At 44.0% G+C, this 14,893-nt stretch overlaps 1 protein-coding gene across 1 annotated transcript in view; it reads right to left on the bottom strand.

The window, feature by feature from the left end:
- The window catches only part of NSG1 (neuronal vesicle trafficking associated 1), a 64,349-nt gene that overhangs the window by 32,178 nt on the left and 17,278 nt on the right, over positions 1-14,893 (bottom strand). Inside the window, exon 4 of the mRNA XM_063457773.1 lies at positions 592-702. Within this exon, the coding sequence (XP_063313843.1) occupies positions 592-702 (111 nt within the window). The remainder of the gene's footprint in view (positions 1-591; positions 703-14,893) is intronic.

Genomic DNA, 14,893 nt, shown 5'->3' on the forward strand with positions numbered 1-14,893 from the left:
ACGTACACATGTTCGGAGTTATTTACTAGGGTGAATTGCCAGGAATTTAAGGTGAATTTCAAATTTAAGGACAAAGTAGAAAGTCAGCTAATCGTCCAGTGTGGCAACTTTGGCCTTACATTTTAAATTCACTTTGAAATCCCAACAATTTTAACTTTTTCTGCAGGTCTCTATGGTTAACAGACAAAATTTTAAGACCCATTTCGACAAAAGTCAGGACACAAAAACAGGGCTCCTTGCCTCAGCATTAGCTACCTCTTTTTGCCATGTAAAATACAGTGAATTGAAACTTCTGCATTATCTGAACTGCAATCAAAAGCCTTGATTTTTTTTTACAAACTGCTTGGAAATGTTTTGAGAAAAAAAGGTGAGTGGGGACACCCAGAGATATGCTGTAATGGCTAGAATGCTTATAATGACCCTTTAATGTGATGTTTTCTGGTATTCTGTATACAAATCTTTGCTAGTTTCCGGTCTCAGTAAAGTTTAATCCATTGAGTTCATTTTGTATCAGGTATGCACTATAAAAACCAAACAGAAGTAACACGTGTTAGAACTTTTCATTTGAAATGTAGTTTTTTTTGTTCTTACCTTCAAAACAAATCCTTCAGGACAGGCGTGGTCATACTTGTAGACCTTATAGACTACCAGGAACACAACGCAAGCTAGAAAAGCCAAGGCGAACAGGACAAGGATGGTAACCTATGAAAAAAAGGAAGACACTCATTAATTCCATGCAAGGAAGAGCTGGAGGTTCTTACACACAACCATAGAATGAAGTTCCCAATCAGTGTCAACCACAGCAGATTTATCAACATAGATTGGTTCGGTGGCTGGATGGACACTTCTAATGCTGGGATTCGTCAATTTAGGATTTATGTATACATATTTTATGTAAAAAACAGATAAAATACGTATCTTGTAATACCCTTTTTATTGGACTAACAGAATTTGTTAATGACAAACCTTCGGGAGAACCTTACATCTACATCACTGGACTAAGACGGCTACAATCTCTACTTGAACAATATATATATATATATACACACACACATATATACACACACACACACACACACTTTTTTAAAAATATCAAATGTAAATATTAAAACAGCTCTCCACCACGTGTGTGTGTGTGTGTGTGTGTGTGTGTGTGTGTGTGTGTGTAATAAATATAAATGAAAATAGAAGTAAAAATTATTTATAATTATTTTCAATTTTATTTTACTTCTATTTTTATTTATATATTTCTTATTATTTTCTCTTATTTATTAAAAAAAAAGTTTGGTTAAAAAAAAAAAAAAAAAGTTTGTTCAATTTTCTTTTCCTTTCTCATTTCTTTCCTTTTATCGATTCCCCATGTTACTTTAACTTATAACAGTACCCTACAAGCATGTAACTTGTATTTATGCATGGGGATTCAGAGTTCATTACCACCAAGGATCCACATTCACAATCTTTCCATTCTTATTTTTAGCATTGGTAATACTGAGAAGAATTATTTTTTTTTACCCAATTATGCACGTTCTGTATTGTATTTTTGTTATCTAGATATATATATCCTTCAATACATGTGTTGTGGTTCTATTCATGTATTTTAACCGTTGTGTATAACTTTTTGCTCGTTTTTAATCTTATTTGTTATAAATTTTTGGCCTTTTGATTGGTTTTCTGCTCGCCTTAACATGCTTGTTCAACATATGTTTGACTGATCAGATTTAATCTAATTGCTCGTTGTATCCAACATGCCGTTTTTACATTAATATGCCCCCTGCAGCCTCTTATTTTCTACAAGTCTCTGATGAAGTGGGGGCAGGATCCCTACGAAACACGGAAGACATTTATAGTCATTGGACTCTTGAAGCTCACGCGGCAGTATAGCCTGTGTTGCAGTCAACAACCAGGCTTCGGATTTACACCGGAGATCGATCTGACAGATCTTAGGGAGCACCTCTGAGTGAGAGGCGACCAGGACACAGTACGGAGTACAACTCCCACAGATCCCATCCATCTACAGGGTCGGACTAACAGGTTACCCTATATGCTTTTCAGCCCATCTTTTTTGCTGCTTGTTTTCTGCTCACACTCTGCTCTAAAAACACTAATGGGAGTGTTTTTAGATATTTTGGAATAAAATACTGAAAAGTTTTACAATGACATCATTTCTATTTTTCCACTTGGAGCAAATTCTGATACAATCGGGCAACCGGTTTTCTCTGTACTGACTTGCTTTACAATATATGTTATATTATTGTAACTTTCTTTGTAAAGTATATTATAATCTGTCATTGGGGTCACTATACTCTGTGTGGTCTTCACAAGCAGTGGAGTTACACTTGTGCTATATTACTGCAGATTTGCTGGACGCTTTATTTGGACTTTGTAATCAGGATTTTTTCCGGGTTATTATTATTATAACTAATTATATTTATTTTGTGGACTTTATATGAGGTTTATTAGCTATTTTTCATTATTGTACTATAGTGATATATGTTTTTATATTCTCTCCTTTAAAGCCTGCATTCTTTTTGGTTTAAAGCAACAGCAATCTCTTGGTTCTTTCTTGAATTTATTTATTACTTTAATAGAGTTCTATGGTGTTTTGGCGCCCTGCATTTATAATTGAATGCAGATGATTTAAACTTCTTCTGATCACAACCACGAGAGCACAATTTAATTTTAGCAGCCCCGCCCAACATAGAGGAAGGGAATAGACATCGGCCCATTGCCATGGTAACACTTTGAGCAAAAACAAAACATGTCTTCCACTGAACTAGTCTGATGGACTTACCCCATTATATGTCTAGGAAAGCTAATTGCATTCAGATGAGTGGACTTGCCTTGGAGAGAGACCAGGTAAGAGCAAGCTCAGATGACTAGCATCGTGAAAGCAAAGAATGAAAGCATTGCAGGGGAAAATCTGTGATAAATGTTTATTTAAATAGCAGATTTTTCTACTCCCACACAGAAATCGCTTTTTTGTGTGTGTGTACTTGAAAACGAGAGAAATCTCAATGTATCTTTCCTGGTAAAATATTTTATAAATAAATAAATGTGAAGGGCTGAAAAACACTACCCTCCGACCAGCCCCAATCTCCTTCCTGCTTCCCGGTTACCCAATATTCTGTAAAATTAGATGCTACGACAGTCCATGCTGATAAAATATACCAAAGCAAATGTGCAGTACGGAATGGGCAGGTAGACCATGTCAAACTGTTACTGTGTATTATTAAGCAACTATGTACCTAACACTATCAGCTGGATATATTGCATGATGCTATCCTGTTTACTTTAATAAAAAACGATATATGGAAAAAATAAAATAAGTTTTTTGAGGTTTGTTGTTTTTTTGTTTTTTAGGATTTAAACTAGCAATAAATAAGGAATGCTATGAATATACCTATATTATATAAAAAAAAAAAAAGTAAAATACAAGGGTGGGTTCAGGGGAGACACTACCGCTGGATATTGCTTCAGATTTTATATTTAGAAAAAAGGACACATACATTTGCAGAAACAAACACAAACACGGATACAGTGACAAATCTACATTTAGACTCACACATACACAGATTCATACATATGCGCAATTGCAAATATCTACACCCATATACAGATGATAGACAGGCATGAACTTTTGGTGGCCATGGTCATTCATTCAGTCTCTGCTGTTGGCTGGGCATATATTTGCCTTGGTCTCCAGTAACTCTACCCTGGATTTGCAACTATAAAACCATGCACAATGTTGTGTTTGTTGGAGGTTAATTTTGTAGTCTGGACACTATGGTGTATAAACATCAGCACTGCTCAGTGTTTAAAGCAGGGGAGGCCCATTGTAAAAGCTAACTTCAATTACTGGTGTTAGGACTGGCTAATGAGACATAAGAGAGACCTTTTAAAATTGGACTCCCAGAAAATCTTGCACCTTAGAACAGGGTCAGAAAGGGACAAAAGTTTGGCCTGCACATTTAAATGTATATCAGCCCTATAGCTGGGGCAGGGAAAGAGGGGGCATGTTGTGTTATCACCAATGCAACATGCACAACTCGCAAACAGGGTATGCCAGTTTGATGCCCCTCAGGGGAGTCCATGCGCAGAGCCCTTCTGAAGAGCTCCTGCATTTCTAGACTGCTTGTGAAGTTGTAGGCTGTGGTGTTATGTGTACGTGGGGAACTGGCTTGTAGTGATGCAAATAGAAATGAATCTTGTGGCTGGGATGCTGCTTGTAGGCTTTGTGTGGAAGGGGAAGCCGCTTGCAGACGGTGTGTCTGTGGATGGGACAGTTTGCAGTGTAGTGTGTTTGCGTGTTTAGGAGTTTTAGTGTTTGTTGTGGGGATAGGGGTGTAGGGGCATACGGGGATGTAGCGTGTGGGGGGACTGGAGCTGCAGGGTGTGATAGGAGGTAGATGGGCTGCATAGTGTTACAGGGGGACATTAAAAAAAAAAAATTAACTAAAGTATTATCTATTTATCTTTAAACTGCTCTCCATTATTCCCCCTACCTGTGTTGGAACATGCAGAGTGCGCGCAATGGGCCCGCGCTGTGAAAGAGAGGGACCCCCTTCATAACTTCTGTCTGGCCTATGATGAGGGAGATGGCCAGTCAGAGCACAATCTCTCTGCCAGCATTCAGGCAGCACTGGCCCTGCAGGGAGATACTTTTTTTTTCTCCCCTGCCCCTACCAGGCGTTTGTCCAATTTGCCCCATGGGCCAGTCTGGGTCTGCATTAGAATATGGCTCAGTTTCAGCTTGGAATGTCTAACAACTTTGTTTTGTTTTTATTTTAATAATTTTTTTACAAACACATGGCATTTTAGAAGCATTATTTACAAACCAATTAATCTGGAATTTACTAGGGAATGTAAAATGATGTGGCCTAGGATTTTAAGTCCCTAGTCAATTCCCATTCACAGTTTAGCAAATAAACATAAGTGCGTACAGTAAACAGCATTTTCAATAGCAAGTTGATGGTATGTGCATCAGCCCATCCTTGCAAGCTCACTGCCTTGGTGTGATCTTTGATTCTGGTCTCGCATTTATACCAAACATCTAGTCGAATGCCAAATCCTGCCAATTCCACCTTAAATACATTGCACAAATATGCCCGTTTCTTATGCAAGATTCCACCAAGGCGCTTGTACGTGTTATTTTTCGTATGGATTAGTGTCAATCTCTCCTAATTGGTCCCCCCAGACACTGTGCAGCCCCACTTTAGTCCATAACGAATGCTCCTGCCAGCCTGATTTTCTCTTCAGTCACTCCTTTCACACCTCATCCTTCTTTTAAGCCTTACACTGGCTTCCCGTACCGTATAGGATTGAATTTAATCTAGATTATAAAGCTCTACACAACTCTACGCACACTATATATATATCTACTAAGTCATAGATTTGCCCCTACTTGGTCACTCCGCACTGCCAGTGACTTTCTCCTGCCCTCTGCTCGTACCTGTGGTGCCAACTTTTGCTTAGAAGACTTCTCACAGGTGGTTCCACTCCTTTGGAACAGTCTGCCTACTTTCATCAGACTCTCCCCTATTATTCAAGTCCCTCAAACCCCATCTCTTCAGAACAGCCTATGGTCTCCAAGAGTAAATGTTATTTCATTAACCTCTCAGTGGGTTCACACTCCACTCTCACCTTCCATCCCGGTCATTTAATTACCATCTCCCACACTGGCCTTTCTGTTGTGTTTTTATACCCTACCTCCTCCAGATTGTAAACTCGTTTGAGCAGGGTCTACATCAATCTATTGTTCATGTAACATTTTGTACTGGTTTCATTTATTGTTAAAATCCCCCCCTCCATAGTATTGTAAAACACTGCGGAATAAGTTGGTGATATATACAGTATCTCACAAAAGTGAGTACACCCCTCACATTTTTGTAAATATTTTATTATATCTTTTCATATTACAACACTGAAGAAATGACACTCTGCTACAATGTAAAGTAGTAAGTGTACAGCCTGTATAACAGTGCAAATTTGCTGTCCCCTAAAAATAACACACAGCCATTAATGTCTAAACCGTTGGCAACAAAAGTGAGTACACCCCTAAGTTGAAATGTCCACATTGGGCACAATTAGCCATTTTCCCTCCCTGGTGTCATGCGATTTGTTAGTGTTACAAGGTCTCAGGTGTGAATGGGGAGCAGGTGCATTAAATGTGGTGTTATCGCTCTCACACTCTCGGATACTGGTCACTGGAAGTTCAACATGGCACAGTACTCTACATAGAGATGCCTGAAACTGAGCTGCAGCATGGTGGGCAAGACCATACAGCGGTTTCACGGGACATGTTCCACTCTAAACAGGCCTCACCATGGTCGACCAAAGAAGCTGAGTGCAGATGCTCAGCATCATATCCAGAGGTTGTCTTTGGGAAATAGACATATGAGTGCTGCCAGCATTGCTGCAGAGGTTGAAGGGGTCTGTCAGCCTGCCATAGCTCAGACTACACGCCACACACTGCATCAAATTGGTCTGTATGGCTGTCGTCCAGCCCACAGTTTGCTGAAGACAAGTAGACTAAGGACATGGATTACTGGAAGATAAACTTATTTGGTTCAGATGGTGTCAAGTGTGTGGCGGCAACCAGGTGAAGAGTACAAAGACTTGTGTCTTGCCTACAGTCAAGCATGGTGGTGGGATTGTCATGGTCTGGGCCTGCATGAGTGCTGCCGGCACTGGGGAGCTACAGTTCATTGAGGGAATCATGAATGCCAACATGTACTATGACATACTGAAGCAGAGCATGATCCCCTCCCTTGTAGCCAAATCAATTATATAGCTGTCAATACATAACTGCTGCCACAAGAATGATCAAGGTCAAGCCTCAGGTCCAAGGTAACGTGCAACCAAATCCTTTTGTACATCGATTTATACAAAGGAATATACCTACATCTGTCAACTCCTCAATACTTCAAGTAATTGAAAGGTAACTTTTTGATAATGTTGTACTAAAGAAGGGACATTCAGGAATACTGATGCATGCATGCCATTTTTTTTGTACGAATGACTGGTAGCCATGGGCCACCATGGGTGATGAGCCTAGCAAGCGGTCTGTTGGATAGCACTATGCTAGTCTGGCACACAATACAAGATCATAGTAATCATGATATAATCCCACAATGCTGTGCTCACGTGACACCATGGGAGAAAGGCCCAATTGCAGTTACATGGATACAAGGAATGAAAAGGCTCCACAAGCACACAGCACATCTTGAGAAGATGTTGGTAATACCAGCAACACCAAAAATACCTATACTGCCCTCTGCACCCCAGGAAATGCTTCAATTGCATTTACTGCGATAAGAGAAAATTTAAATGTCCCTAACGTAAAGATGTCAATGTTAGGATTAAAAAAAAATAAAAATAAAAAATTGAGTAAGCAAAACCTTACAGAAGCAGAGAGACTTTAAGGAAGATACTTTTTAATATTGTAGATCTTCGTTCATGACCAAAGAACTGCAGGCTACTAATTTACAGAAAACTTTGATGAATATGGGAAGTCACAACCAGAGGAACAGATCAGATTCCAAATAGAATGTCACAAATACTAGCTATTTCCCAATATATTATGTATGCAGAGTAATATTTTGAATAATACTCTGACAGCAAGGGGAATTATTACAACAACACCAGCTGTTGATCACCACAAACTTGACAGAAAGTCTTTCTTCAATAAATACATTTCCTTTACCAGGCAATGTGTCCATATGCACTCTTAAAGTTGAGCTACAATTTTCACAAACAATTTCTAACTACTGTATAGCTATACTTTGTTTTAAAAAAGCAAGCATATTGCATTATCACAGAGATCATATACTGCAGAATCTATTCTTCTGCAATAGCATTATATATATATATATATATATATATATATATATATATATATATATATATATATATATATATCACAGCAGTATAACTCACTTGGTAAAAAAAAAAAAAAAAAAAAAAAACTTAGTAGCGGTCTTATTCACAAGATCTATCCCTGAACAGTAAACATATCTCCGAGATGAACCAGGCCCAGACTATGTTGTCTTCATTACAAACACGAATATTATTTTGTCAAAAAACTAGATTCTCCCTCTATAGCTGGGACACATGCTACCTCTAGCAAGGCTGTGCATTAAACACACAGAATCACCGTTTACATTAACATTACAGACTAAACAGAATTCTCCATTTCCTAGTATTACACGGTCCTGTTCTCAGTCTTAAAGAACACATTTGATGAAATCTCTAATGCATTAAATGATCGCCGAGTAAGATAGCATTGACATCATGGATGCCCATTTACCGAAATAACATAGGACACCAAGATGTCATCCTATAACAAGCCATTATGACCAATAAATTGTATTTATTATTTTACAGGAAACAGCAGACCTGTAAATGCTATTTAACTAATGAGTCATACTTGTTAATGGTCACAGATTTCCAGGAACAGTCCCTAGTTATGACTCACGATCCCAGCCCATTTGTAAATCTGTGTTCGTCTATAATGAGTTAATAGGCTCTTTCCCAATAGGTGATAAATATCACTCTTTTAGCATGCTACTGCGCAACTTTAAGTAATTTTATGTAATATCACAGGATTTTGTAAGAATATATGTTTGTACTGTAAACATAAATGCAGATCTGGACTGGTTCTACAAGATTAACTAATGTTCATAAAACTGAAAATTTAAAATTTACCTTTATTTTTTTTACCTTGCTATTGGATAGATTACCTATAAGCTCTACTTCTTTTGGCTGAGGTTATAGCAAGCAAAAACTAATTGTCCAAGTAATTCTGGACCATTTTGAAACTGCTTCTGAAAAGATTTTATATTTTTGAGTACTGCCTTTAGCAGTCTACAAATTGAGGACTAATGGTTTTCTTCTAAGATCATACCCGGTCACTAATAACAGATTTCATTTCGCTCCCAGACTGGTGGCTGAGGCATCTGGGGTAATGGTCTTCCAGAGTACAGGGAGAAATGAAAGGTCTTCACCGGGAAAGCTTTGGTTTCCATGATGCCATCTGTGTTTTTGTACTGGTTGAAATCTTCAGGATTTTATCTATATCTCCTGTCCTGTTACAAGATTTGAGAATGCCTGAACAGGTATCACTCTTGACTTGGCCCACCTTACTGTTGGAAATGATACGGTTAGAAGACCCAAAACACCCATGTCTTGTCTTATTGAATAAAGAGAGAATGTTCTTGTAGACTTGCAATGGAATTGAAAACCCTTTTTCTTTTGAGATGTGGAGGTCTTCGTTTCAATAGAATCTAAACTCTTCAAATCAAATCAAAATGGAATGAACCTAAATTGAAAGTACGAGATTCTTCACTTCATTACAAAATATGAAATACTTTCTTGATTTGACTGCCACTGGGAATATGTAGGTCTAAGGCTACCAAAACTATTTACCACTCAAGCTGTTTTGGGACCTGAAGCAACTGGGAACTTCATAGATTCTAAATTTCTAAGCCAACATAATATCCCTTTTCTAAAACACGGACAACCTTGGCCGATGAGTCCAAAGATGGCAGACATCTCTACAATCCACTAATTTTCTAAGAGATGGATCTCATACAGTGGGTGGTTATTTGGGGGGTTAAAATAAGGTCAGTCACAAGTGCTTGTGACACTTCCGCATCAATTCAGCCATGATCCCAGTTTTTAAGACCACTCTCCAATATTGACACAGTATTGTTAATTCAGCTGCGATCCCAGCAATATCAACACAAAAATTAATTTTCACTACGTTGTGGTTGAATTATTCTGGTTCTGAATGAACCTGAAATGACACGAACTGTGACCGTTGCACCTTTCTATCCTTTGTGTTTCCATAGTTTGATGCAGTGCACCTGCATTTGTCCAATTATAAACATCTGTTCTCTTTGGACCAGTGCCCTTGTGTTGTTTCACATGACTTTAAGCACTTTATACTGCTTATCCGACCCAGACCCGGCTATGTTCCTCTCCCCATGTGTATTAAATGTATCAGACCCAGCTACATCCCTGACCTGGAGTTCCAGAGCTAATGTTTGGCTTATTCTGCATCTTGTGCACCTTACCTCCCTAGTCCTAAGTGGTGTAGCTTACTTGGCCTCAGGGCCGGCGCCACCTGTAAGGCGACCTAGGCACACCCTGTGCCCGGTGTGGCTCCTCATGCTGCGCCGCCTGAGCGATTTTACAAGCCTCAGGCGGCGCAGCACTGCTGTGTGAGGGCAACCGGGTTTGAGTGACCGGCAGGAGGGAAGCGCAGAGCGCTCCCTCCTGCCGGTCTCTCCATGTAGCGTGGCCGGGCGGCGCACAACGCGGGACTCAGTGAGCGCTTCCTGTCATTCCGCCGGCGGCCGGGTACAGGAAACAGAGGTTCCTGTCCCGCGTTCCGCGCCACCCGGCCACGCTACATGGGCAGAGGGGAGGGTAAGGACCACTAGGGGAGGGAGGGGGTGGGACGGGGGTGGGGGTAAGGACCACTAGGGGAGGGAGGGGGTGGATAAGGACCACTAGGGGAGGGAGGGGGTGGATAAGGACCACTAGGGGAGGGAGGGGGTGGATAAGGACCACTAGGGGAGGGAGGGGGTGGATAAGGACCACTAGGGGAGGGAGGGGGTGGATAAGGACCACTAGGGGAGGGAGGGGGTGGATAAGGACCACTAGGGGAGGGAGGGGGTGGATAAGGACCACTAGGGGAGGGAGGGGGTGGATAAGGACCACTAGGGGAGGGAGGGGGTGGATAAGGACCACTAGGGGAGGGAGGGGGTGGATAAGGACCACTAGGGGAGGGAGGGGGTGGATAAGGACCACTAGGGGAGGGAGGGGGTGGATAAGGACCACTAGGGGAGGGAGGGGGTGGATAAGGACCACTAGGGGAGGGAGGGGGTGGATAAGGACCACTAGGGGAGGGAGGGGGTGGATAAGGACCACTAGGGGAGGGAGGGGGTGGATAAGGACCACTAGGGGAGGGAGGGGGTGGATAAGGACCACTAGGGGAGGGAGGGGGTGGATAAGGACCACTAGGGGAGGGAGGGGGTGGATAAGGACCACTAGGGGAGGGAGGGGGTGGATAAGGACCACTAGGGGAGGGAGGGGGTGGATAAGGACCACTAGGGGAGGGAGGGGGTGGATAAGGACCACTAGGGGAGGGAGGGGGTGGATAAGGACCACTAGGGGAGGGAGGGGGTGGATAAGGACCACTAGGGGAGGGAGGGGGTGGATAAGGACCACTAGGGGAGGGAGGGGGTGGATAAGGACCACTAGGGGAGGGAGGGGGTGGATAAGGACCACTAGGGGAGGGAGGGGGTGGATAAGGACCACTAGGGGAGGGAGGGGGTGGATAAGGACCACTAGGGGAGGGAGGGGGTGGATAAGGACCACTAGGGGAGGGAGGGGGTGGATAAGGACCACTAGGGGAGGGAGGGGGTGGATAAGGACCACTAGGGGAGGGAGGGGGTGGATAAGGACCACTAGGGGAGGGAGGGGGTGGATAAGGACCACTAGGGGAGGGAGGGGGTGGATAAGGACCACTAGGGGAGGGAGGGGGTGGATAAGGACCACTAGGGGAGGGAGGGGGTGGATAAGGACCACTAGGGGAGGGAGGGGGTGGATAAGGACCACTAGGGGAGGGAGGGGGTGGATAAGGACCACTAGGGGAGGGAGGGGGTGGATAAGGACCACTAGGGGAGGGAGGGGGTGGATAAGGACCACTAGGGGAGGGAGGGGGTGGATAAGGACCACTAGGGGAGGGAGGGGGTGGATAAGGACCACTAGGGGAGGGAGGGGGTGGATAAGGACCACTAGGGGAGGGAGGGGGTGGATAAGGACCACTAGGGGAGGGAGGGGGTGGATAAGGACCACTAGGGGAGGGAGGGGGTGGATAAGGACCACTAGGGGAGGGAGGGGGTGGATAAGGACCACTAGGGGAGGGAGGGGGTGGATAAGGACCACTAGGGGAGGGAGGGGGTGGATAAGGACCACTAGGGGAGGGAGGGGGTGGATAAGGACCACTAGGGGAGGGAGGGGGTGGATAAGGACCACTAGGGGAGGGAGGGGTGGATAAGGACCACTAGGGGAGGGAGGGGGGGTAAGGACCACCATGGGAGGGAGGGGGGGTAAGGACCACTAGGGGAGGGAGGGAGAGGGGGGATAAGGACCACTAGGGGAGGGAGGGAGAGGGGGGATAAGGACCACTAGGGGAGGGAGGGAGAGGGGGGATAAGGACCACTAGGGGAGGGAGGGAGAGGGGGGATAAGGACCACTAGTGGAGGGAGGGAGAGGGGGGATAAGGACCACTAGTGGAGGGAGGGAGAGGGGGGATAAGGACCACTAGTGGAGGGAGGGAGAGGGGGGATAAGGACCACTAGTGGAGGGAGGGAGAGGGGGGATAAGGACCACTAGTGGAGGGAGGGAGAGGGGGGATAAGGACCACTAGGGGAGGGAGGGAGAGGGGGGATAAGGACCACTAGGGGAGGGAGGGTGAGGGGGGATAAGGACCACTAGGGGAGGGGAGGGTGAGGGGGGATAAGGACCACTAGGGGAGGGGAGGGGAGGGTGAGGGGGGATAAGGACCACTAGGGGAGGGGAGGGTAAGGACCACTAGGGGAGGGGAGGGTAAGGACCACTAGGGGAGGGGAGGGTAAGGACCACTAGGGGAGGGGAGGGTAAGGACCACTAGGGGAGGGGAGGGTAAGGACCACTAGGGGAGGGGAGGGGAGGGTAAGGACCACTAGGGGAGGGGAGGGGGGTAAGGACCACTAGGGGAGGGGAGGGGGGTAAGGACCACTAGGGGAGGGGAGGGGGGTAAGGACCACTAGGGGAGGGGAGGGGGGTAAGGACCACTAGGGGAGGGGAGGGGGGTAAGGACCACTAGGGGAGGGGAGGGTAAGGACCACTAGGGGAGGGGAGGGGGAAGTAAGGACCACTAGGGGAGGGGAGGGTAAGGACCACTTGGGGAGGCGTGAGTCAGGACCACTGGGGGAGGCGTGAGTCAGGACCACTGGGGGAGGGGGGTGAAGGAACACAGGGGGAACGGGGGTGGGGAGGTAAGGACCACTGAGGGAGGAGGAGGGGAGGTCCACTAGGGGTTTAGGAGAGGGAGGACCACTAAGGGGGGGAAGGACCATCAAAGGGGTGTAAGGAGGGAGGACTACTAAGGAGAGGGGAGGAGGGTAAGGACCACTAAGGGGGGGAGATTACCACTAAGGGGGTGGGGGGAGTATGGGAAGGTCTTGTAGGCGAATTGTAGGCGTATGCCCCCTGGGGGCCCAGACCTTGAGCTGTGTAAGGGGCCCTAAAAAATGGATCTGCTTCCTGTTCGTTAATTATTGTGAGCACTGTTAAAAACAGTCTCCAGAGAGCCTCTTCTACACCAGACCTGTGGAGCCAGACTGAGCCCATCATCAGCCTCTTGTCCTCATCTGGTGGTAAGTAGGCAATCCAATATATTATTAGTGGCACTCATTTCTAATTTACCTCACATTAAATGGATACTATAGTCACCAGAAGCACTACAGCATAATGTAGTGGTTCTGGTGTCTATAGCCTGTGCCTGTAGGCTTTTTAATGTAAACACACTGTCTTTTCAGATAAAAGACCCTTTGTGAAGACTGGCGTTGGCCCATATGGCAGAGCATATGGGCGGGGCATTGTGATGTCACATGGTGGGCAGGACATATGGGGGGGGGGCGGCAAATTTTTTTTTGCCTAGGGCGGCAAAAATCCTTGCACCGGCCCTGCTTGGCCTGAATCTGAATTCAAAGCTTCTGTTCCTGCCCAAGCGTTAAGTCCTGACACTCATAAGTCCGGTAATATGGCCATTTATCTTATATTCAACTGTGATCTAACTAGCCTCTTTGAAACATAGGACCCTGTCAGGCTTAAAAAAAAAACGCTGTTTTTCATACTAGTCGGTTTCTTTGCAACTATCTGTAACATTAGTAAAGTAGCTCTCCTCTGACCAGCAACTTTATGCACACCAATGTGCTCATACATTTTGTTGACAGTCTGCCCTACATAGCTGAAGCGATTCTGGGTTTTGACACCAAAATATACAAAAAAATATCCTAAAAGCTATTCAGCATAGAGGGATTGAGTCAATGTTAAACACATCATCTTAATTAAGGGCAAATATTTGCCTATGTGTAAAAAACATTCTCTTTAGGTCTCTCTCTTGCAATCAACAAAAGCAGCAAACACAATACTTTGTAATTAACAAGAACCCAGGAGGCAGATCGAGACACCCCTTTTAATTACCATATTTATGAACCAGCATCAACCATCCATATTCTCCTCACAACTGGGAGTGTGGACTGCTGTGCCGAGCCATTCCGGTCTTTAATAAATAACTCCACAAAGGTAGTGAAAAATAAATAAAATTCTTAAATGGAGCATTGGTTTATGGACTTCTTTATCTAGCAAACTGGAGTGATAGAAAGAAGTAAAGAAAAACGGTGATGCTGTGGTTACTAAGCAACACATCTTAGCAACACTGCAGATCTATTGCAATCCCACAGAGACATGCATGAAGAGGAAAATAAATAAATAAACAAACACGTAGCATCAGCTCCAATATATTAGATGTAAAACATGACAGATTGTACAGTGAGGATTCAGATGATGGACATTAAAAAATAAAAGCGTGTAGAAAATTAAAGTATGTTAAAAATAACTAGTTTAAAAGAACACTCTTGGACCCAAAGTCACCCTTTCTGCATTATAAAGATAACATTTAAAAAATCATAGCATCATAACACAGCTGCTTTCAGTCTATATATACCAAGCCCTGTTTGATGATGAACAGTGTTTTTTTTTTTTTTTTTGCCTGAACTCACATTTTGAACCTTCAGGAAATGCCAAAGAAATGGAAAAAGGAACCAGAAAATAAGTGAAA

This window comes from Pelobates fuscus, chromosome 6 (assembly GCF_036172605.1).
Source record: "Pelobates fuscus isolate aPelFus1 chromosome 6, aPelFus1.pri, whole genome shotgun sequence".
Classification (NCBI taxonomy): domain Eukaryota; kingdom Metazoa; phylum Chordata; class Amphibia; order Anura; family Pelobatidae; genus Pelobates; species Pelobates fuscus.